The sequence below is a fragment of the Tetrao urogallus genome (genome assembly GCF_951394365.1).
Source record: "Tetrao urogallus genome assembly, chromosome: 2".
Taxonomy (NCBI): domain Eukaryota; kingdom Metazoa; phylum Chordata; class Aves; order Galliformes; family Phasianidae; genus Tetrao; species Tetrao urogallus.
Window position 1 is genome coordinate 39,919,186 of NC_136814.1, and position 26,066 is coordinate 39,945,251.

Here is a 26,066-nt window from a genome sequence, read left to right on the forward strand (position 1 = left end):
AGTTCTTTTGTCATTAACTAAAAATAATTAAGTAGAACAGAAGAATAAGCAGGGCTCAACAGGTATACCAATCTACATTGCACAAATATTTACAAACCACAGACCTCCAAAACCAATCTTTTTGCATCATCATTTGTCCAAAGGCAATTTCTGGAAGACATACTTCAGAAAGTTATTTTTGGTATTTAACTCCTCAGAACGTGAAGGTGATACACACTTCAACAAATTCTGAATCCAGTCACTAGTTAGATATCCTGCAGCTCTACATGCAAAAAAACTACAAGCCTTCTGCCTTCGAGAAGTGACTGAGAATTTATCACTTCAAATTAAACGTATCAGCTTCAAATTAAACGTATTCTTGATCTCTTAAAACAAGCAAAAAAAGAAAAAAGTACACTCAAAAATACTTTTGAAACAAGGAAACTTATAACAAATATATATTTAATTGCCTTAGAAAGAACTGCTGGTACTCCTAGACTGGACAGATCCGACCAGATTCAATAAGTATAAACTGCTGGGAACCCTAGAGACTCATGATGGAGTACTATGGAGCCATTCTTTCACAACCAACTTCAGTTGATTCATATTTGAGCTTTTGGGGACATATGTCTACTGATTAATACAATTTACTTACAGCTATTTGATTGAAATTAATTCAAACTAGTTATGTAGTTCAAGGCAGTTCAACAGTCTATTTAGATTTGTTTTGTACATGTTATATTTTTGATAGCATACCAGAATTTTTTCTGTGTTGAGAGAAAGCAAGGACTCACAAGATGAAGAGCTTCTTAAGTCACAGTCTGATTCCTGGAAGTGCAAAAATGATGAATCTAGGGGAAAAGAGTGATAATTAATACCTGAAGAAGTCACATATGTTTCACTACTATATTTCCTCACATTCACTATTCTGTTCGTGCTATTGACTAAAAATACATGGGGGAAAAAAAAGTTTAAAAAGTTAGGGGAGGAATAAAAGGGAAAGAAACTGGAAGCAGTAGATGTATTCCCCTTTGATATTCTCTCGTCCAAGAAATTGAAGCTCAACCCATCATTCCAATTCTACAGAGGAAGATAAATGGAAAAGAGGTAGAGAAAGATCCGCTGCTAGAAATCCAGGTAACAGACAAAATGAAGACTACAAAAAGTACAGAAAAATATAGCAAACAGCAACAAACTAAACATACAGAAAGTCTTTCACAAATATTACTAAGGATGCCACTACAGAAAGCCCAAGATTGACTCTATCCTAGAAATGAGAGAAAGCCAAACACAGCTCAAGACAGCAAAGAAAGAGACTAACAAAGCATACAGCAACAGCAACAACAAAACCAGAAACAAATTAACAAAAGCCCACACTGAAGTCACTATCTGATCTACGTGGTGCTTTTACTGCTATCCCAAAAGAATTTAGCTTTTCAGTCTTCATATCCTAAAGCTTCTACCAACTTGAAACGCAAGTTTCAAAAGCTGCAAAAGCAAACAAGAAAAAGCAAGCAAGACAGTATTATCTCTTTTATTCTGTATCGCAAGTACCAGATATTATATTTAAAAAAAGAGTAGTGGCAGTAAGTTTGAAAGGTAATGGGGAGAGAGTGTTTGCATTAACTTCTGGAAGAAGCGCTACGCATGGATTTTGATGGAGGTCTCAGTCTGCAGTTAGCTAACTCCCCATTTCTCTCCAACATAGACAAAAAAAAAAAAAAAAAAAAAAAAAAAAAGCAACAGCTTCTCATAAGGAAGTTAAGTAGTATATAAAGTCAACCCCTGTAAAGAGAAACTTGGAACTAAGCTGAGCCACACAACAGAGGCAGGACTAGTGAAAAACAGAAGGTCAAAGTTTAAAGCTGGGAAGCCCTATAAGAACAGCGGCTCACGATACATAGTTTCCAGAACGAAAGCATTGCTGGGGAGGTTTCAGCTGTGCCCTATCCTTAATGTTGCTCAGAACTTTCCTCTCCCATGCCATAGGCAGCAGCAGCATCATTAACACGTGAGTTGCGCCATATCAGTGCTGTCACTAAGTCAGTGACAGCTAGCAGCCATCCATCAGGCCTGCTGGGCAAACTTAGTTTCTCAAGTCAAAATGAAAAGATGGAGATGTGGCTTATGACCACCAGAACCGTTTTCTGTATAGCAGTGAAAATGTAGTGAAAGAATTTCTGAATGAGGTGGCAGAGCATAATAACAGTCTATCTTTACAGTGCATAGGGGGAAAAGACCCTTCCGCCCCTGTTAGGCTAGGTACACTCACAGCTGTACAGCACTGCTTCTTGACAACCTAAAGCACAAACAGCAAAGAAAGTAGCCCAGATCTTGTGGTGGCTGCAAGAGAAATGCTGTGAGACAACAAGGTTCTCAGCTTCTGGGAAAGGAGAACTAAAGCAACAGTTGAAAGCTTAAGGGAACTTTTAAACTGGCTATTCATTCAGCAGTAAGATTTAAATAGCTGTGTACCAGCCCAATCCTTGCTATCTCAGGGTTACCGTGCTGGTTTTTAATTGCCAGCTATGTGATTACCAGTAAATATCAAAAGCGAACGCAGGTGATTATTGAAGCAGAGCACCAGGGATGGATCCCGGTTACTCCAAGCTCTTTAAAAGAACATCTTCCACCAAATCGAACCCTAACCTTCTACACACACTGCCAACGGAGCCAATCAGCTGTGCCTCACTAGGACAAGAAAGGCCATAAAACACTTTGCTGTTTATTAACTCACACCTGACACTGATTTCACCTTAGCACTGGGTGAAAGTCTTTCCGGGTCTGTACTGAAGCGTGAAGCGAGCTGGGCTGAGTTCAGCCAAGAAGCTTTCGCTACCCTGATCCAGCATTTCTGTACGGGGACTCTCGACCCTGTACACACGCAGCCCAGAACCAGCAGGCCCCGCAGCGCGGGTAGCCCCCGCACAGCAGCCGGCCGGCCGGCCGGCAGCCTCGCTCCGCCCCAACCCGTGCCCGCAGGGCCGCGCGGAGCCCCGGGCTGACGGCCGCTTAGCCGACTCACCGCACTCCGCCGAGTACTGCTCTGCCCACTCGCCCGCCGAGGCGCAGCCTCCCGCCAGACCCTGGCGCTGTTGGTGCAGCTCCTGCTTGAGCAGAGACAGGGTCGGGTACTGCTCGGTCAGAGCCACCGCGATCCGGGCCAGGGCCAGCACTAACAGCAGCGCCCACAACCCCCTCGCGCAGCCGAGTCCGCCGGCAGCTGCCATCTTCGCGCGGCGCATGCGCACCGCTTCCACACCGCGCCCGGGGAGAAGAGCGCCTCCCGCGGGAGGAGATGGGGGGCGGAGCAGAGAGCCGCCGCGCTGCCCGGTGGGGTATGGAGTCCTGCCGCTGGGCTGCCTCACTGCCGGGAGGCGGGAGAAAACCTCAACTCCCGGTATGCACCGCGTGAGGGAACGTCCTTCTTTCGTTTCTGAACGCGGAAACGAGGTGGTTGGAAGTGCCGGTGGGCGGGCCGTGCTTTGGCGTGCGATGGCGGAGCGGGGCGACTACCGGTGCGTGGAGTGCAGTAGGGAAGCGGCGGAGCTCTACCGCGACTACCGGCACGGCGTGCTCCGCATCGCTGTCTGCGTGAGTCGGGCGGGAGCGGGCCTGGGGCAGCGCGGCTGTGGCGTTTGCGGCGGTGCTTTCAGCTATTGCTTTATGGCCTTAAGTTGTGCCAGGGTAAGCTTAGGTTGGATGTCAGGAAAAACTTCTTTACAGAAAGCGTTGTTAAGCTCCGGAATAGGCTCACCAGGGAGGCGGTTGAGTCACCATCCCTGGATGTGTTTAAAAGCCGTTTGGATGCGGTGCTCGGGGACATGATTTAGGGTTGTTACTTAGGGCAGTATGGTTAGGTTGCGGTTGGACTCTGCGGTTGGATGATCTTTAAGGTCTTTTCCAACCTGAGCGATTCTATGATCCACACAGCATTCAGCTGTCTGGCTTGGGTAGTGTTTAGGGTAGGTTGTGGCCTGGGGTAAGTTCTGATGTGTTTCTCCGTAGTGTGTGGAGAAGTTGGATCGCTTAGCACACTGTGTTAATTATTTATTTATTTGCCTGGGGGGGGGGGAGGGGGAAGAGGGTGTAGTCTTGATTCCCTCCCTTAAATCAGAAATAGAGACTATTTGAAAACTGGACCCATCAACAGGTATTTTCAGATAGAAGGCAGTCAAGGTGATAAGATGGATTTCTGCTATCTTCAGACTTGCATACTACACGGGACAAAAAAAAACAAAAAAGGATTTTTGGTTGCTTTTTGTTAATATGCAATAGAGTCTGTCTCCATTGTCCCTGCAGCTTCCCTTTAGATACTGAAAGGCCAGTATCAGGTCCCCTCAGAGCCTTCTCTTCTCTAGGTTGAACAGCCCCAGCTCTCTCAGCCTGGCCTTGTAGGAGAGGTGTTCCATCCTTTGGATCATTTTTTGTGGCCCTCCTCTGGCCACACTCCAACATGTCTGTGTCTCTCCTGTACTGAGGACTCCACATCTGGATGCAGCACTCCAGGTGAGACTTTACCAATGCAGAGTGGAGGGACAGGATCACCTCCCTCTCCCTGCTGGCCACACTTCTTTTTTTGCAGCCCAGGATACAGTTGGCTTTCTGGGCTGCAAGGGCACATTGCTGGCTCATGTTCAGCTTCCCATCCATCAGTACCCCCGGGTCTTCTTCTGCAGAGTTGCATTCAATCCTTTCATCTCCCAGCTTGTTTTGATAGTGAGGGTTGCCCTGACCCAGATGCAAGACCTTGCAGTCATGAGGTTCACCTGGGCCCACTGTTCAAGCCTGACTAGGTCCTTCTGGATGGCATCCTATCTCTCTCGTGTGTAAACTGCATTCCACAGCTTGGGTGTCATCAGCAAATTTGTTGAGGGTGCATTCAATCCCAGTGTCACTGGTGAAGACATTAAAGAGTATCAGACCCAGCACTGACCCCTGGGGGACACCACTGGTCACTAATCTCCATCCAGACACTGAGCCGTTGACCACCATTCTTTGCAGTCAATCCTGCAGCCAGTTCTTTGTCCATTGAGCAGTCCACCCTTCAAATCCATCTCTTTCCAATTTGGAGATAAGGATGTTGCGGGGTACCATGTCAAAGGCCTTACATGACATTGGTGGCTCTTCCCTTATCCATTGAGGCAGTGACACGGTCATAGAAGGCCAGTACCATCATGGGCCTGGGCTGGGCCATGCTCTTTTTAATGCACCCCAGTCTTAAAAGTGAGGTTGCAAGCAGTTCTGCATTGCTGAGCTGCTCATACTGATCTTCTCTGAAAGTGCTGTGGATTATCACTGTTCATAAAGCTCCATAATTTTAACTAGTTTAAACTGTCAAGATAAACATACATATACGTGAACTGCATTAACCTTTGCTTATGTTGGTTTGGCTGAAGTCAGGCTTTCATCACATTTGCTTCCTAGGTGCTTAAGGTTGGCTGAAGATATTTTAGTATTGCAGCTGGAAGGAAAAAAAAAACTGAAATCCAGGCATGGCGAAAACTTCATCCTGGAAGTTTTATTAATGCTGTGATGTCCTCATGATTTCAGAATTATTGTCTTCATTTTGTCCAGTAAGTTTGTCAGTGCAAGTGCAAGTCTTCTGCAGTGAAATGTGTTGTAGATCTCACAAGTCCCTGAGTGACCTCACGCTGACCAGGTCACTGGCTGGGTCAGCAAAAAGGACTCTTCCTTTGTATAGTTAAGGCTCAAATAGAAATAAATTATATTTAGAACGGGATTCTTATCTAACTTAAGAAGATAAGCAGGCATGAATGTATTGGCCTCTCTTTGTATGAGAAGTCCTTGAAGATGGCTGCTTTTTGTGATATCGATTTTTTTTCTTCCCATTAAATCAACACAAGTAAAATAAGATTTTTAAATATTTGGTAGTATGCTGAATTAAACATCAGTTTTACAGCTGTAGATTTATTTGGCTGTAGCTTTGCAGCACTAGATCTATATTACAGGTGATACTGCTGCTTGTGTGTTCGTTTGTATCAGCCTCCTTCCTACGTACTATCAGACAGCATCCAAAGGAGGGCTAGAAGATGGGGCAGAGTCTGGAGGGTGAGGTGTGTGAGGGGTGGCTGAGGGCCCTGGGTCTGTACAGCCCAGAACAGGGAAGCTGAGGAGAGGCTTTATAGTGGCTGCAGCTCCTCACAGGGAGAGGAGGTGCAGCGCTGAGCTCTGCTCTCTGTGCCTTCAATTATAGTTACAGTTTCTTCTGTGGTAGATTTTTCGCTTATTAAATGCTGCAGCTGTTGTCTTCTTTGTTAATTATGTCCTTTCTTCCATCCTTCTGGCTTCAATTTTAGATCCATCAAACTGTTAGTTAATGCATATATTTTTGAGTTAATTCCTTCTAACTTTGTCATTGTACTTAGTATTTTCTCATCCAAATGAGTTTGTTTTTTTCTTTATTGGGACCAAGAAACATTAATTAATGGTAGCAGCATTCCTCAGGTGCTTTATTCAATTTATTCATTTGTTCAAATGTTTTTCTTGATATAGATATTGGGCTTTTAAGTCAATCTGCTGGTAAATTTTTGCATGCTTAACCTTTCAGAAAGTAATTCTGATAAATATCAAGGCAAAGTTAACTTTGGACACAAGGAATCACTGTCAAATTGATGTGGAGCTTGCCTGTAGTTTCATGTTATCTCATGCTGCGTTTTTGACTGTGGCAGTGTTACAGAAAGTTGCTGTGCGTGGATTTGTGTTCCAGCAGTGAGCTCATTAAAATGGAAATAGAGATCACTCTATGACTTCTGCACTCTGAGCATGACAGCTGATGTGGAGGCCTGGGGGAGTGGAATGAATTGGCTCAGGACAAGCTAGAGAAAGCAAGTTGCAGAGCTGGAGGATTGGTAGCAGAAAAAAGCAGGCCTGTAGATGTGCAGCTTTCTGCAAGAGCCCTTTTTGAGCTGCTGTGGCTGCTGTGGCCAATTGCTGCTACTCCTCTGCTCTCCCCTAGAAGCGATTTTCCTCTGGGGTCTGCTGGTTCAGCCTTTTCTAAGACTGTTCTGATCACAAGTACAGCAAGGTAATTTTGTTACCCCCTCTCATTAGCTCAAGTCAAGGAGAGGGCACCCATCCAGGCTAGTCCATAAGTTTCAAGTGGCTGATGACAACCTATTCCCAGTGGGCTGGGTGAAATAGCCTCTAGTAGGCACAGCAGGAACCAACAGATGCATTCGAGAAGTATATTTTTTCATGTCTTACCACCTGTCAGTGGCAATTTCTGACTTTTCAGCTATATCTGTGTGTGAAAACTACATTTCAAGTTTTCTAAATGCATTAATATTTGTTTGTTAAATAATAAAAAATGAATTGAAATACTGGGCTATATCAGCATGGAGGAACAATGCAACAAGAAAAAAATATTTTTATTTCTTGAAAGGAAGAAAAAGGTAGGATAGGAAGATAAAACATATCTTTTGAAAGAAGTAAATGATAAATGAAATAAGCTCCTTCATAGTTTGTTGATCTGTATTAATCTGAAGCCTGTAAAAATAGGTGGTGTATCTTTCTGGTTTATAATGGAAATGCTTGTATTGACTGTAATGTCAAAGGGCAAAAAAGCAATTCTTCTGGATGAATTAGAAATCAATTGAAAATAAAGATTACATTAAGGAAAAACAAATGAGAATTGAATGGCTACTTTGTATTTATGCTTTTTTGTGCTAAGCTCAGGAACATTTCATGAACTCTTGCTTTCTTTTCTTTCTAATTCTTGTTATTTTGTGACTTTCAGAAATCGTGCCAGAAACCTGTGGATAAATACATTGAGTATGATCCTGTCATCATCTTGATTAATGCAATTTTATGTAAAGCACAAGCATACAGACACATTCTTTTCAATACAAAGATTAATGTAAGTTGCTATGCACCTACTTTGTAAATTTTTAGGTTAAAGGTAATACTTGGGTTTAATACATTGGTTGTAATAGGTATAAACTTCAGGGTCTGTTCTCTTCCACTGATACCAGCAAGGTGAACCAGTCCTGTTCCCAGATTAAGGGTCTAGTATTGTGAATAGAACACACAAAATCTCAAAGGACTATTAGCTACAGTTTTGTTTTTATATTTCTAATTGAAACAGCTTTCTCAGTTAAAAAAAAAAAAAAAAAGTTAGAAAACAGGCCTTGCAAACTACAGTTACGTACTTTCTTCCATGCAATTTTCTACATTCTCTAATTTTCCTATCTTGTGAATTGATGTTAAAAAGATTATTTGAGAAACTAGGGATGCAACAGAATAATTTGTTTGTATTTCTAAACATATTAAAATCCTCAGAGGTTGTTTGTTTAGAGATATAGGGATGTATTTTAAATACTTATTAAATATTAGTGCTTTAACTTATGTTTTTATTATGCTTTCATTTTTCAGTTTCATGGGAAGCTCTACATATTTTGTTTACTCTGTGAAGCTTATCTGAGGTGGCTGCAACTCCAGGATTCTAGCCAAAGTACAGATCCTGATGACTTAATCAGATATGCCAAGGAATGGGATTTTTATAGAATGTTTGCTATAGCTTCTTTAGGTAAGAACAATAATTATTTCATGTAACTATCAAATGTACTTCTTAAGCATTCAATAATTTCATAAGTCTTTCAGCAAATCTGCATTGCAAGAATTAGTAATATAGAGTAGACAGTCATGTCCAACCCAGCATGGCTAAATGATTATGCACACATTCTCTAATTTGCCTTCATTCGTTACGAATTCATTTTTCAAACTTGATTACAGTTCAGACAGATATGATATTCAGACTGACATGATCAGCATTTGACATCAAATCACTGAAAAGTGGCACTATTTTAAAAACAGTCTTAATTTGTTTAAATAGCTTGAAGACTAGCATAGAGCTCAGCCTTATTCCAAGATGCAAATCTCCAGATACTGTTTTTATATATGATCATTGTTTCAAGCACGTTAGCATTCTCAGCAGTTTACATTGTGCCTCATTCTCTTGCCTGATATATTGCCAGTAGTGTTCCCTATAATAGAGAGTGTTCCTCTTTCTACATTCGTCTATTTAAAATGACCCTGTTGGTTTTACTCATTTTAAAGTCAATATGTAACATGGGGAGATGCTTCGTTATCATAGGATTTTGCTTACAATTTATGGAAAAAGGAAAGACAACTCTTTAAAAACAAAACCAAACAAACAAAGGAAAATATTCCTATGCTCTAAGACTGCAGTCAGAGGCAGGGAGACTTTTTGTTTTATTTTCATTAAGGCTTTTATTCTCTCATTTTTTTTTCCAGGTGACATTCTTTAAATCAAACATGCAGACAAAAATTAATATTTCCCTTAGACATTGAGAATCTAACTTCAATCGTTTATTTTCTAATGTTGCTCCAGTAGGTTTTCATTACGTGCCGGCAGAAATGTTGGAACTTGTATTTCAGTAGTAATTCAGCTATTACAGCTGTCATGAGAGTTGCTCTGATGTCTGCGTAAGTTCCAGTGTTACACAGGGAGAAGTTATCAAGAATAGCTCAATGATTTTTCCACCTTAGTATTCCTCCTTATGCTGCATGAAGGAGTTCATTTCTGGGGACCTTTTCAGAAAGGAAATGTACTGATGGCTCTGTTTTACTGGCTAACAGACAATTTGAATTTAAAAAAAATACCCAACAGAAAATAACAAAAACCTCACCTTCTGTTAAAAAGAGCTTCATGTACCTGTGCTGTGTGATGTTAGAAATTACAAGTATGACAGTCTTGTAAGCAGAATTTTGCAATAGGATTATTTTGAATGTAATAATGCTGAATTGGTTTAAGTAGTAATAATGTATTACTATTAAAATGAACAAAGGAGATGCAAATCATGATCGTGTTTGCATGTGTCTTTTAAATAGCAGTGGCCCAGGTGCATTAGAGATGTGTCACTTCACTATAAGGTATCAAAAATGACTTGATTTTGGTGCTTCATTTTCTCTTTCCAACTTCTCTTATTATCTCTTAGAACAAACTTCATTTCTGGTTGGCATCTTTATTGCCTTGTGGTGGAGGAGACCCAAGATGCTAAAAACGAAGTCTGATTTCATTTTACTTCTCAAGGCATTACTGTTGTCCAGCTACGGAAAGCTTTTGCTAATTCCAGCTGTTATTTGGGAACATGACTACACACCTTTGTGCCTTGTGTTTATAAAAGTATTTGTCTTGATATCAAACTCTCAGGCAATTAGAGGTACGTTCTTGCTTTGTTACTGCATTATTTGTATAGAATGTGTGAGAAAATGCAGCTGATGGATAAGTCATTTCTATTGTTATATTTTTTTAATCAATATGAGATGTGTGATTGAGAAAGCTCTAGCCTAAAGTGATGATATTTAGATTTCATATAAAGCGAGCTAAAGAAACAACTTAGCATCATCTCTTTCTGTATACTGCATTAAAGCCATCAGATCCATCAGTTACAGTTTGAGACATTTCAGTGTGGATCATCAAAACGCAGAGTAGAGTGTGTCTGGAAGATGAATGTTTTATATTAATTTTATGCTTAGCTTTGGAAAGCATGTGTTAACAGATTTGTGTGATTTCTTAGGCATCCAAATTAGTATGAATTCTCACATTGTTTCTATGGTCTTAGGTGGAAATTCATAAACTTGTTTTGTTTTCTTTTGCAGTTACATTGAACTTGAACCGAGTGTTCCCTTGGTTGGCTATTTTCTTTGGATTAATTTTGGAAAATGGTGTGGTTTGTTTGGTCCAGAAAATTGGATGGGATGTTTGAAATGTCAGCTCAGACCTAAAGAAGTATGGATAGGGTGATGATCATTTTCAAATGAAGAAGGTCATAGGATATCCTGAGTTGGAAGGGGCCCACAGTCCAATTCCTTGCTTCACACAGCACTACCCAAAATTCAAACCTTGTGTCTGAGACTGTTGTCCAAATGCTCCTCGAATTCTGGCAGTCTGGGGCCATTACCACTGCCCTGGGAAGCCTGTTCCAGTGCTCAACTTACCCACTGTTGAAGAACCATGTCTTAACACACAACCTGACCTCCTGCTGGTGCAGTTCCATGCTGCTCCATCAGGTCCTGTTGCTGTCTCCAGAGAAAAAATCAGTGCCTGCACCTCTGCTCACCTTGTCTAAGCAAGATCTCTGCCATCAGGCACTGAAGACACTGTTTTTATAGTGATAATGAAGATGATCAGTAATAAAAATTTTAGTAGACAGTTTGAGAATGAGCTAAAATGAGAAGCAGTTGGAAGTTTGTTTGATGTGATAAGCAATGAAACTTCAGCTTTAGCTTATTTTTCTATTAAAAATGTGAACATTTCACTGTCCTAGGAGCGTTATAAATCTAGCTATATAAATGACTGAAATAAAAAAGGTATGCTAAAAAAATTTCAGCTCTGTTAGCAATCATTGCATTTTGGCAGAAAGAGAGGGATGAATTGTTCCCTTAGGAGGAAGGAAAAGAATCGGTGGAAAAATGTAAAAGCCAAAATTGATATTTCTGCAAAAACAGGTTTCAGAGAGAAATGAACATGTGCAAACAGATTTTTTAATAGAAAAGGCAAATACTGCAGATTGAAACTAAAGTGGAAAAACTAAGTTCCGTTCTTCGATTTGTTTATATAAACATTCCAGAATAATAAAATGCCTAGTTCTAGAGTAATCTCTAGGAAGTACAGTTTTCACTGGCTTTGAATTGTATGTTATTTCATAGAAAGTGAAATGTAAGACTGAAAAGAGGCAAGATTTGCAAAGTATTAATAAGGCGACACTTAAGAAAGTTTGCACCATTTTCCTTCGCAGGCAAGGAGAGGGATAGATGGCCCACGAAGGAACTGGCAGAATTGATTTTCTCAAGGCAGTAGTTAGGACACTGACCTACTCTTCTGCAAACCAGTTTCCATTGTGTTTCATCCAATGTTTAATTTTTTTGCTTCAGTTCTGGAAGGCTGTACTGTCTACAGAACCATTTAGCTTCTTCATTTTTCTCAGGTACAGTCTGCTATCTATGTTGTGCAAAATGCATTAGTTAAAATTTTGCAACATCTTCCAAGTTAACTATGAACAGGTTTAGAGTAGGTCTAGATTATGATCACAAAAGACATCAGACATTAAAACCCTTGAAACTATGCAGGCCATGTTGTTACTGTGTTAGAAAAGCAAAGGATTGCTAATTGTTTTTCAATAGATTAGAAGCCAACACCATATATGTACCACTTATTAAAACTGGCATCTTTCTGAGCACGTGATGTGGCCAGAGAAAGCAAAAAATAATTAAAATAAAATAAAACCATAAAAAATAAAGTGCAGCTCCATTTAAGTACACAAGACAAGTCAACACCAAAACTGTTCCAGTAAGCAAATAGTTGTGAAGGTGTATGAGGGATCCACCTTGCTTTAGCAACTTTGGCAATCTGGTATCTAGAACATGCGTTGTTTTGCATAATTAGATTTGGAGAGGTACTCCTCCCCTATGATCTTTTTCAAAACAGTACATTGCTGATGGTGCTTTGAAGAGCTTGTCTTCCTACACTGCCAGACACATCATTGCAACGTATGCTGCAGTTTGAGAAGGTGAGATGGGAAAGTGCGCTAAATATTTTATAAAAGCTTGAGGGAAGCAAGTTTGGCCTGCTTTCATTTTCTTCCTTCACCTTCTGCCCATAGTGAAAGAGGGGATGTTGTTCTGCTGCATGGGAGAGGGTGACAAGAATATGCACTAGGAAAATGCTGGTGTCTGCTGAGTTAAACCCCATTTGTTATTGTAACTCTCATATGGTATTTTCCAGCTTCCTGTACATACAAGGAAAAGATTTTATATTACATATAAATGTCACCAATTCAGAAGCAAAATGTGTAAATAAAATGTATATAAATTTGAAGGGAGCAATTTTCTTAAAGTTTATTTAGAATTAAAAATATTTTGGGACACTTTCTGAGTTTTATTTAGTAGACCTAAAATGGAAATGAACGCTTCTGAAGAAGTGCTTATATCTTCTGTCACGCCGGCTGATAATATCTCAGCTATGCTCTCTGCAATGCTATCAGGAGCCACCATTATTATTATGCAACTTTGAGGAAGGAGAAAAAATTAATAGCTACACAGCCGTGGGCAAAAGTAGGTGTTGTACAAGCTTTCAGCGGGATCATCATTATCAAGTCACGCAGGGCACTCTGCCTTGTGTGATTTTATGGCTACTAATGTACCAGAGTTCATGTGACAAGTGCACTAGTACTCCATGAATCTAGTATGGACTTGAGGGTTTTCTCAGTGTATGCGTATGTGTTGACCATTGACGGTGTTGTTAAGGACTGTGTTTTTGATGCATTTGGGAAAGGGTCTCATGGTGCTTCAGAGAAAACCTCGACTACTTTAAGGTCCTGCCTGTTTAAAACAGTCACGTCTCTCTCACATTTATTCTTTTTTGTCTTTTGATCTCATCTTTCTTAAATTTGTTTTTGTAATGAAACAGTCATCTGTGCTAGAAAATGTATTAAAAATAGGCTGCCCTTCCTACATATCTTGATATCATTTCATTAACTTGGATGAAAAAATTTACTTAGTTTAAAAAAAAAAAAAAGTGAAGGTCAGAGAAATGAAGTGTTTTGCTCAGAGCCCAGTAGGATATCGTGGCCTACAGAAGAGGGAAACAAGTCCAGAATTCAGTCAGATGAAGTGTACAAAACAAACAGTGATGTTATTTAGATTTGGGTTGTGCCAAGGTTTAGTGATTATCCAGTGAGAGCTGTGAACTTTAACTGGGTCCATAGGTCAAGTATTTAGAAATTACTCTATACAACAGTGGAGAACAGGAGTAAAAGTTAGATAGTTAAAAGGATGTAGGTGACAGGCAGAATTGAGAAGATCATTAGAAAAAAAAAGGGGGGGGGGGGGGGTGGGTTAGTCTTAAGAAATAGTAATGCAAGAAAAGATTGAGCTATTATGGATGTAGTATAAAACAGTATGTGATTAAACAAACAAACATCATACTCCTAAATATTTCTAAGAATGAACATGAAGGAAGAATATTATTTCTTGTAAATATTCTTGCCATATTCTAAGTGCCAACTTTGACAAATGACAAAGGGTATCTTCCAAACAGTAAAGTCAATGACTTTCCCTGAAGAAGTTACTGATATCCTCATTATTTTAGCAGATTGCACTCCATCCTTGTAAATCCACTTTTTCAAACTAATTATACAGAAATTGATAGAATCAATTGTGGAATGAATGGAGAATCTCTGCTGTTGCATAGCCCTTCCTGTTCACAGCAATAGCGTGTGTTCCTCTGGTGAGGAAAAGGCTACTGCCCTTGTGACTTCATTCAAACATAGACAAGTGAGTCTTTCTTACACAACCAGTCCTATCTCCAGCACATAAGCTGCCATTTGTTATCCCAGTATTCATAAAACTGAAAGTAAAATATCCATCTGCACTGGAAAACTATTAGCAGCTGATTTCTCTTAAAACAAGAAAGCTATTGTTTTTCAGGAACTTGCATTTTTCCAATCCAGTTCTCACCCAAGTAAGTAATAATAAGCACTGCAGTGCCATCTGGAGTATAAGAGTAAAGCGCTGTTGTTTCCAAAACTGGAAGGAACATAAAAGCACTGTTAGTATGGAATCTTTTATTATTTTTTGTTCTGTAATATCTCCAACCTTCTAAATGAAAGTGCTACTCATTTTCACTTTGGAGAAATGCTTAAATGAACTTAGTGATCAAAATCAGCTCACAAAATAATTGTTTCCTGACTTTGTAACAGAGTTAGTTCACAATTTCACTAGGAAAGCTAGGAAATGCAGATTACTTTAGTATGACAACTTATTTAAGACATAAACAGTTGTGTGAACTGTGATTATTCTGAGTTAAATTAAAAAAAACCACACAGTAAAAGGCATAGTGAACATATGACTTCACTGCTAAAAGTCAGTAGGAATTTTGTCACTGAATTAATTTGAAACCCAGGTTGCCACAGTTAGAATTTGGAGGAAGGAGTATATGACGAGATTTCAGTATTCTCTCCTCATTTATAATGCTGTTTTGACCTTCTGAGTCTTTCCAATAATGCTTATATATTATGGAGGTGGCTGGAAAGAAGACCTGAAATTGAAGTTCTATAAAATCTTTTCCATAAATATGGTCTCCTGTATATGTAAAGCTCTTTTGAGCACTGCATAAATAAACAGCAGGAATGCAAAGCAAATACTACCTAGCAAATACTGCCAACTATGTTTTAATTCCTATTCATAAGGATTATAGACTTTTTTCTTTTTTCTCTCCTTTCTGTATAAAATTGTGGTTTAAATTCCTTTACACATAATATGAGAGTGTGAACTCATACAGTTTGTATATGTGCTGTTTGCTGGAAAAGTAAGTCCATATGACCCCTAAATTTTCTTATCACCTCTAACTGTAATTTTTAGGCAGAAGAATTGTTCACAAGATGCACAGTATTGCATGCCACAGCTATGTATGTGAGGGAGGAGTAAGGATATGAGTTAAGATCTGAATACTTATCTTGAATATGAGATTGACTACAGCTGTGACTTTGACCTTATGTTCGTTTAGGTATGTTTGTATCTGCATAAAATGATTTCACCTCCATCATCACAGGATTTGGGGGAGGATTAATTTGTTGTTGTTTTCTGCTTAAAAAGATGAAAAGCATTATGTCCTCTCAGCTGCAGGTTTCTGGGAGTCAGTCATCACCATGAATGTCAGATACTGAAACAGACATGCCAGGAGCCATACAATGTGAATATCAAAGTTGACATGTTCAAAGAATTCTTTGTTATGTTAAAGGGGGCCTTGATTCTGAGCCTTGGTGACAAACAGTTGAATAGCATACATATATGCAGACTTTTAGGGCTATATACTTCAAATCATTAATCCTTTATAAGAAATTTTAAGTTATTGCAGCTACATGTGCCAAAATAAATCTGAAATTGGTTCAGTAAAATTGAAGGGGTGGGAGTAAAACATTAACTGATCTTACTTTCAGCTATCTGAAAGGAAAATTTATTTGGCAGTTTGAGGCTTTGAGGTGCAAAGGACAGGTATGTCTTGCATAAGAATTATTTTTTGGAAAAGTATTACTATAAGTATCTTTTTTTTGGTAAATTAATCCAGTAGAATTGCATAAATTTAAACAAGAAAGCAAAATGTTGATACAGAAACACTTTTACTCAGCTTACATTCTCTTCTTATAGCCATTAATTCACTCTACTTGTAAGCATCCATAAAGGTTTTTTACCTTTACAGCCATTTCCTGCCATGGATGCCTGTTGCCCATCTGATGCTGTCTGACATGCATCACTCTTGAACTCTGATCCCTGCTTTGGTCTCTCACTTTGCTTCCAGTATAAGATTTGGTTCTAACCTTCAAAGGCATTGATGCATCCTGTCTTGGCTACAGCAGAGATAGCATCTTTTTCTCTCAGTAGGACTACAGCATTCTTTTCATCAACAAAAATCAAAAGCCAACAAGAATGTTATAATAACTAACTAGGAAGAAGAGAACATTGGCTGCATAATAAAGTGACATGTACCAGAATCAGGAAAAATGGATTGGACTTTGAAGGATAGAGAGCATAATTATATATGTCATTTTGAGCATACTGCTGATCAGCTTTTTCAATACCAAGGGTCTCTGTTTCCACCTGAGGACATTTCTCCTACTTTGCAGTGTGAAAATGGCAGATGAGTTGCACAGCTATGAAACTGTAACCCATCTTGAATTCATTCCATCCGGGGAGAGAGCAATATGAAAATAAGACGGTGTTGATAAAGAAGTATTTGTTCAGCAAGTATAGACAGATTAAAAACAACTTCTTGATAAAACAGCATCAAAAAATGTATACAGATCGTTTCTGCCTTCCCTCATTGTTACCTATCTGCTTGCATTAAATAAAAATGCCAACATGATGATGCTAATCTAGTTCAGCTAAGGAAGTTCAGCTGCAGGAGCTCTTTGATAGTAAGTTCAGAGAGGCTTTTAATCCTTTATGTTCTGTCCTGATGGAGGACAGCAAAACAGGAAGTTCTCATGCACATCTCCTTCCTCTTTATAATGGCAGAGTGGAAGATAGCCATCTGCAATCTCATGCCATTATACTGAAAAGTGCTGGCTCCTCTCAACTCCTCGCAACAGCTGTTCCTGAGTGCGCAGCTTTGTCCTGAGCAGGCAGCTGGCTCTGCTGCTATTGGTGGGCAGTGATCTGTTTGCACAGAGTCAGGGCTAAAAGGGAACCAGAGATGATCTGGTCCTTCCTCTGGCCGTGAGGCTGGACTGGCACTTTGGACGGCTGTTACGGCTGGCAGCCACAGATCCTGTTTGTGAGAGCCAAGTTAAGCTGTCTATCCTAAATTAGGAGACCTGTCAGATTTCACTGTGTGCAGTGGCAGTTTAATGCCCAGTTGTTTTTCAGCCTTTAAACTACGTCAATTTATTCAAATTTTTGAAAATGTAAACTTTACATGAGAAATTCATCATGAGTATGGTGGCTTGATTTTTACCAATGCAGTTTCCTCTTTCTATTTTCTAGTTGCAATTGTTCAAAGTCTCTGCTACCTCCTGCAACAGCTTTGCTAGGACAGAAACATTAAAATTTATCACTTGGATTCCTTAGCTGTACAACTGCAATGTATATGGGGCTTCAAAATAAATAAGGTAGTCTGTACATTTTTAATCTACCATGGAATTCTCGTCCAGACTTTTACACTGGGTTACACACAGTTAAGTTGAAACGAAAATATGATCACTGTCTGAAAACTAGAGCATCTATTTTAGAATGGAACACAAGGGTTGGACATCGTGAATTGAGATCTCTGTTTCAGAATAATAAATGCATCTGTACAAACTCCCTTTTGATTTGTAAAAGAATTGTAGTCTAAGTCTCTATAGCCAGGCACACTTTTAAAAGGATTCTCTTACAAAGTAACATCTACAGCGAGATATGCTTGACTCCTCTAATACTGATTGACGTGTTTGTCTCTACACACCTGCTTTTAGCGACAGAGAAAAGATTTTTATTCTCTATGAGAAGTTATATTCAAACAGTAGAACAATCCCCCATTTGCAACATAAATAAAAAGGACTTTGTGAATGACTGGCTAGCGATAAGCGGCACGGGGACGAGAAGTCCCATTGTGCGATCGCAGAAGGCACTGAAGACGAGACAAACCTATTTACATATGAAAACTCAGACCTTAAGCAAATCCTACAGAAGAGGACATGAGGCAAGATAAACGAAATACGTAAAACAGATGGCAGAATTTCTTCCCCCACCGCCCCAGAGATTACCACAAGTTTCCACCACACTCATTTATCGTGAAAGCATCAGTCAAAAAGAGTAAGAGCAAGATACTAGCAAAGATTCTCTTTGATATTAAACAGAAGAAAGGAAGAATATCGGGACTCAGAATGTAGGTGTCCTGCATTCAGAAGACAAAAGGGTAACAAACAGTAACAGGGTTTTGATATTCTTGTACTATGAGAAGTGAAATGTCCTTCCTAACAGTCTATTATTTTTTTCTGCTAATTCTGATAAAAAGGCCTTCGCCAGTACCAAACAAGTGTTTAAATCTTTAGGTTATTTACTCTTTGTGGAATGTAAAAGACAAAAATAGTTTTATTCCAGGACATGAATAGCCCATGGTACATTGTTAGTAACACGGGTTATACACGTGGTCCTATCTAAATTTTTTGCTTTTCTTATTCAAAACTTTGCCTCAATTCTTATAAGTTCATCTCTGTATGCAGTGCTTGAACTTTCCAACAATCTTGTAAGCAGTGGGGCTTTCAGTACAAATAGTGCTACAGATTGTTGTTAAATTCCAGATTCAGTTGAACTGAAGACACGACAAAGGGTTGAGTTCAGAGGGAAAAAAAAGAAATAACAAAACTACCTGTATCCTACAGGTGCTTTTGTAAGTGAAGTGATGACCTTACCATGTTGCCCTTTTGCAAATGATTTAAAAGGTTCTGCTGGTTGAGGAGTCAGAACAGTTTAAGCTATAGCTGGTAGGATGCAGACAGGCAACTTCATTGTTTGTGACAGTGGTTGGTATCCTGAGCCAAAAAGAGCTCTAAAACTATTACTCATGTGTCTGGCCAGATAATCACAGGGAAGTTTCTGACCCATGGAAGAAATGCTTGAGATTTCTAAAAGAGAATATTTAGCACTGTGAGAAGGATTGAACTACTTCTGCTGCCACAAATGTAAGGCAGCAGTTTGACACATGTCTGAACTCTACGCACTGACAATTCCCAACAGCAACCAATGTAGTCTGCTCCAGTCACATGTTTTAACTTCTAATAACCCACAGTCTGTAAGAGATTTCTCCTCTGATTTACATTGAGGAATTCTCAAAAATTGCATTATCTTAAAGACATTATTTTAATAATGTTGCAGCATTAATGTGTTCAAAACCCTGGCAAAAAATCACTGGAAGTAGTCACGAGCCTGTGTATTTCAAGAGGAAATAGTTTTGTCTCTTTAAATTACATACCAACGTTATCTGAAAAATGTAAATTCTGTTGCTAAAAGCACATTCCTCTGAAATCAGATGCGAGCTTGATTACCCAATGCTGTTTGTTTCCACATCCATCTAATGAATTTTCCTGAATAGAAAGGATGAAAGGAAGAAATAAATAAATAAATAAATAACAGCAACACATTTGTTCAGTAGATGTTCATCCCCCTCCAAAATTACCCTTTCATTTAAAAACAAATGGCCAAATTCACTGCTGGCCCTCTGAAGAGACAACTTTCTACAGTAATATTGGCACTTTCTTATGAAGCTTAATTGCCCTGCAAGCAGCAGGCGCCAGTCCAGCACAAATCAAGACTCACCTACAGTTTAATCAATTACATCTGCCCTTGAGCAAATCTACATTGTGAGCTATGTCTGCTCTTCCAGACAATCTGATCTTGGGATAGCTTGTCACTGTGTACAAACCATGTATACAGATTTCACAGATTATTTTAACCTTAGAATACCAAAGAAGGCAGCCCTTTGCAACAGACCCTGCGTGCTTGCAGAGCTGATTATGGAATTAGAATAGCCAGAAAGCCAGTCAGAACAGCTTGGTAGAAAGCCTTACCACTTAGCAGATGGAGCCTTAAAACTTCAGAAAATGTTAAAATCAATATAAGAATACTTTTGAAATAAGACAGAGCTCTAGTTTATATTAATTATTAATTTTTTAAGAACAAGTTATTTCCTTACGTCATGCAGTGTTATTAAATTTAACGGATTCAGATAAACCAGCAAATATACATCTGAGGAGTTGTTTTCTTAGAAAGTGCATTTAGTAAATGGAAAGGAATATGAACCTGAAACTACAGTGGAGATGTATTCTTTACAGGCAGGCCTCAATAAAACAGGAGTAAATTCTTTCCAAATGGCTCAAAGGCACAAAGCTGTAGACTGGGGAAGAAAACAGCCCTGATGATGGGACTCCTCCTGGCAGGTACACCTGTTAATCCACCCATTTCACATTTCTGACTAGCAGTCAGCTGAATGACAGAATGAGGAAATTTGTTCCCCTTGCTGACAGAACAATCAGAACAATCTAATTCCATAAATAAAACTAATGGTTTTAGCTAGACAGCAATGGAAATAAAATGCTTTATTTTCAGGTAAGAAAAACTATGCATCTGTAATAAATAACTTCAACATTAGAAATCCATGACAAGGAGTGTACACCCAGATTTTAAAACCTGTTGGAAAATGACAAGAAAAATCCCCCAAGTGAGCAGCAAAGCTAGTGAAACCAACTTGTGTCTGAGCATCTCCTTCCAGACCTCACTTACTTCTGTCCTCCAAAAGCACTGGCATTCCTCACCATAACACTCACACTTCCAACATCCCATTTAGTCCAAAAAGCAATATCCAAAGTCTCCCCTAAGCCTTTTCTCCCGTGCAACATACCCAGTTCTCACACTTGCCAACATACACGCTGCAGTCTCCCACCTTCCCACACCACCCACATGTATTTAGTCTTGGCAGACAGAACTAGGAAAGATGCAGCAGGCACCCAGGCTGCTGTAGAGCTCCAGGCAACCGCCCAGTTTGTGCTTTCTGGCTGCTGATGACCATACAGAAAGGAAAACATGAATTTCACCTGTGATTCTGGCAGCCAAAGCAGCACTAAGTCTTTCTTCTACCAGTGGCTATTTTTCACAAGGTTTGCAAAAACAGACAAACTTTGCAACTTCTATCACATCAAATTTAGTTAGTAGCAAAAAGACTGACAGCAGGTGCTTGGACAGTCGTTATGTTAGCTGTGTTTCTTGAGGAACTAGATTAAATGCAAGGCAAAGTCTCAGCTTAGTAAATAAACACTACTTGATTAACTTATTTACACAGATTCTGGGGTTTTGCTACTCTGTTGCATTTAAAACTGCAAACAATTATTTATAAGGAAATACAAGCTTTTTTTTTTTTTTTTATCAACTTATTTTAAAAAGCTGTGGAAAATAATCTGGTTACCTATACTAGAAACTAAATTATTATTTGAAATTTTGATCATTATCATTCCCCCAGTCTTTCAATTTCACGTGACCAAATCTTGCTTTAAAACTTTATCTTTTGAAAGCAAACTGAAAGATGACTCCATGCCATCTGTAAACAGAGAGTACAACTCTGTTTCACCTTTACTTAAAAACTTTCTGTGAAGCAACATTAATCATTTGTAAATGCTAATCAAATGATTATCTATGGCAAATTTCATCACATTGCCTTTGAAAATACTCGCACTGCCTGTTTGAATACTTCTCCTATGTCAACATAGGTTGCTGGAGATTGCATGCAGCAGCAGTTCTGATTTCAGGAAAAGGCCCCTGATTCCAGCTCCATCCCACTAAAAATCTATAGAACTGGCAGAGAATTCCCCAGGAACTGAAGTTGGACCTCAATGCCATCTCTTATAGCTGTCAAATACATCAGCCATCCTTTTTATTTTATGACACTTGAGTTCTTGAGTAGAGCACTATCTCATGATTCTTCTCTGTTTGCAGACTCTGAACATTGCGAAACTAGACTGTGATTTAATTCTGACCATACAACTGCAGTTGTCATAGCAATAAAATGAAGGTACATTGTCAAAAAGCCTTCAAACAGCTGACACAGACCTGGTAATTCCGTTTCTAATCCTTTTACCCCACATGTAGACACTCTAGAGGAAGACTAGTGAAGATCTCACAACAGTTAATCACCTCCTCAACCACTTTACTAAGTTTTCTATTGCTGAGCTGCAGGATGTTTTTCCTGTTTTCTTGCCAGCCTTCTCCAAAGTAGCATGGGCTAAGCTGACCGTGTGGCCTAGGAGTTGCACGCTATCACTTGGTAATATACACTGTGTATGAATAGGATGAAAAAGTCTTTTATCACATTTTCGGAAGTATCTGTGAAGCTTTCCTTTGGCTGAGGGCTCCCATCTACCACACAGCTCCTGTCTCCTTTCCATAGTAATGAGGGACATGGTTTAGTGGGGAAATACTGGCAATAGATGAATGGTTGGACTAGATGATCCTGGAGGTCTTTTCCAACCTTTTCCAACCTTTCCAACCAATTCTCTGATTATCACCAGGTATGCCTACATCCAGCACAGCTAGGTCTGGTGGGAGAGCATGCATTTGCCATGTCATGGTGAGATACACAGCTGTGACAAAGGAGGGAGACTGAAGATGCAAGAGGTACGTTCTTAGTCATCTTTAGAGTTCACTGTATATTGCAGATTCAGTGACTGTGTAGCTGACTAAACATTAACACTCATTCACTTTACTTTCAGGGAGATGCTGTGAAAGTGAGTCAGTCAAGGATCCTGTAATATGTACTTACTGACACGTAATTCATTTTCATTGTTTTAACTAGCTGCCCTCCCCATTTTATGACTGCAGTAGTATGCTAACCTTGGACTCTTTTCTGGAGAAAACTGCTGAAAAGCCTGTAGTCTTTACAGAAAACAGAGTGAAATCAGTTGTTTTGTTTCCAGTTGTATTCATTCTTGCTAGCACACAGAGAAATTATAGTAAAATAGGCAATCCAGGAGGCTCCTGGAATGTACTGAGAAGAACTTTCTGAGCCAGGTAATAGACAACCCCTCCAGGGGGGGACCGATGCAATACTGGACCTGTTGCTCACCAGCATGAGTGAACTGACTGGTGACAGCAGGATTGGAAGCTGCCTGCACTGTAGTGACCATGCAGTGGTGGAATTCATGCTCTTGAGGGATACTGGACAGGCAGGCAAAGAGCAAAATCAGAAAGCTTATTTTTAGGAAAGCCAACTCCCAGTTCTTCAGGGAGTCAGTCAACAAAGCCCCCTGGGAATCTGTCTTCAAGGACAAGAGCAGAGCCAGCAGATCTTTAAGGAAGCTGTCCTTAAGGCACAAGAACTCTATATCCCTAGATGCAAGAAATTGGGAAAAAAGGCAAGAGACCAGCATGGCTGAACCAGGACCTGCTGGTCAAACTGGAGAGTAAGAAGAAAATGCATACGTGTAAACTGGGGCTATGGAGGAAAAATGGGAAAAAGCATTGTTATGTGGATTGGACTGAAAGCAGCAGGCTTGTGTAGTAACACAGCTTGTTTGATCATGCGTATAACCAAACTCTGACTTGAAGCTGCATGTAACAATTACTCAAAGTCAACTTACTCAGTATTTAAGCTATACTTTCCCACCAGGTATCTCTGTTTTGAAAGAATCTCCCTACCTCATGTTGTTAGAATGTGGTGAAGAGACAACTCAGTAACTGAAACAACAGACATGGAACTATGCTTCTGGAACAACTGTTTATTGACTTAAATTTATTATTTTTTTAAAAAACTTCTCATTAGCCAGCCAGCCATCACTGGGTTTAAATCTGGCTTAGGAATAAGGACCACAACTTCCCTCCTATGCAAGGCGGCCTTGAAAGGGACACAGTTCTAAAAACCTTAGCAAGTCCTAGTAGTCCATCCTTCTTCCATTACAAATAGCATTGTGGAGTAATTCCTTGAGACATTTACATTTCTCTTGGTACATGCCACATTTCCTAGCTCACAAGCATGCTGCATTAAAAAGCACAAATAATTTCCATTGCTAACTTTAAGCTTCATTTAAGAGAAAACTTTACGAATTTTGCTTAAGTCTGTTCTCACCATTGGGACTGCATAAGCATCTGTAAAACAACCTTTGATTCCTGCAGAGGCAGGATTTTCTATGCTTAATTCAAAGAAGTCTTCGGGGGTGCTGGATGCATTGAAATGACAAATTAACACACACAAACATGAAGAAGCTCTGCTAAACACCGTGCTTTTTATTTTTCAGGAAAAAGCAAGAAAATAGCAGTATTTCAACAGACTAGAAAAAGCCTCATATAAATACCAAAAGCACAGCAAATTATATTTGAAGCTGATACATTCCTAGGTCAAAGCATCAAGTTGCATGCACACGTATGCGTGTACATATACACAACGCATACATGCACATAACAGTTTAAATACAGATGTAGCCATTTGGATTATTTGCATCTGACTTATTTATTTTAGTTTTGTGTGAGAGAAGTAATTAGACCAGAATTAACAAAAAGAATTCCAGCAATTTTCACAGACTAGTTAAAGAGCTTAAACACATACACAATTACAGCACAGTCTTTACTCTTGTGGCCATTAAGTTCCACTGAAATAAACCAGTTTTAGAGAGAATGCACAAAAACTCCACCCTGAAGGTCTCCTTGCTTTTATCACTGCAACATCCTAGCATTTGCTAAAAAAACTAAGAGAATAGCTACTCCAGAAATTGATTTTGAATTCATTCTGTAAACTGTATGCATGCCAGACGTAAACCATGCAAAAACCCCTTGAGCTTTAAGCCCTTATTAGCTTGTGTCATGAGTCAGGCACTGTGATTTACAGCATTTTTAAAATGAAAGTTAAATGAAAATCATGTTTTGAGCTGGTTTTTACTTAAAACAGAAATGAGGGAAGAGTAAGATAGTTGGCAACTCATGTATTCCACACTAATTAAGTGTTACAGGTACATGCTATGAAATTTTAAAAAGAAAATTGAGTGCTTTAAGTTCTGAAAACAAAAATAAGTTATACTTCAAAGAGCAAGTCAGTATAAAAAGTTTTAACGTATGCAAAGTATGTGCTCAAAATATTTATTTTGTGTTTTTAAAAAGAGCTGTAATCTACCTTACAGAAACAAAGTTCACCCAATACAAAATATTGCAATTTGTCCCATTTTGTCATATGAGAGGTATCCTTCATATGATCCAGAACACTTGCACAAGAGTTCACGTTATTCCAAGCCACACAGTGGCAGACAGACTACGTTTGATTCTCTGCTTTTACTCCACAGTACAGTAAAAGCTAAGCAAACCATTTCAGAACAGAGTTTAGCAGGTCAAAGAGCTGTTTTGCGAGAAATCCAGACAACTGTATAAAAGTTAATGCCAAATGGCAGTACCAAGAAAGTGAATTAGATCAACAGAAAAAAAACTGCTGATAGCATTCAGTATCACATGTACAGCTTGTAAGCTGGGTGTAAGGAAGTCAAAATTAGCTTAAGAAAAAAAAAATTAAACTGTGTAAACAATCCACCCAGTACAAAACTGGATGCAGCTGATAAGAGCAGAACTAGCTTAGTAGAGCTGAGGATGTGCGTGCATCCAGATGCCTCTTCAAACTGCATTTATCAATACTGTTTCAGAACAAAATCACCTATAGCTATTTACGCCACAGCGGAAGCTTCCCCCACCCCAAGGAGTTACTACAGATCAGGAAGTCATTACTGTCTTCTATGATTAAAATTCCAGTTATAAGCTATCAGTGTTTGTAAGCTGAAAACACCCACCTTGCAAATTACATTGAAAACCCTTGTCAAACATGTTTGAGGACTCTCTAGAAGTTACAGTACAGCACTTTCGTCAAGTGGTATTTGCATGAGTAACTTGTGCTGACAGCATGTTAGAGTAAGTGAATTGAATGCAAGTTAGGATAGCTGGGTGCTCCTCCTCAAGAAGAGATCCATCTGCAGAGATTCCAGTCATTCTTAGTGACTTAGTGTACGCAGAGGGAGTAGGACCAAAGAATTAAACCAGCCTTCTTATTT

General features: G+C 39.3%; 2 protein-coding genes across 2 annotated transcripts in view; one reads left to right on the plus strand and one right to left on the minus strand.

Moving 5' to 3' along the window:
- The window catches only part of TTC13 (tetratricopeptide repeat domain 13), a gene marked incomplete at its 3' end in the record, with an annotated part of 36,972 nt that extends 33,742 nt beyond the window's left edge, over positions 1–3,230 (minus strand). Inside the window, exons 1-2 of the mRNA XM_079550793.1 lie at positions 3,005–3,230; positions 736–830 (exon numbers count right to left, since the gene is read on the minus strand). Coding sequence (XP_079406919.1) covers positions 736–830; positions 3,005–3,224 — 315 coding nt within the window. The 5' untranslated portion in view covers positions 3,225–3,230. The remainder of the gene's footprint in view (positions 1–735; positions 831–3,004) is intronic.
- A 244-nt stretch (positions 3,231–3,474) lies between these two features.
- ARV1 (ARV1 homolog, fatty acid homeostasis modulator) lies at positions 3,475–10,730 on the plus strand (the record flags this gene model as incomplete). Its single annotated transcript, XM_079550138.1, has 5 exons — positions 3,475–3,573; positions 7,739–7,858; positions 8,374–8,527; positions 9,960–10,184; positions 10,624–10,730. The coding sequence occupies 5 exons, from the start codon at positions 3,475–3,477 to the stop codon at positions 10,728–10,730; spliced, it is 705 nt and encodes a 234-aa protein (XP_079406264.1).
- Between the last annotated feature and the right edge of the window lie 15,336 nt (positions 10,731–26,066).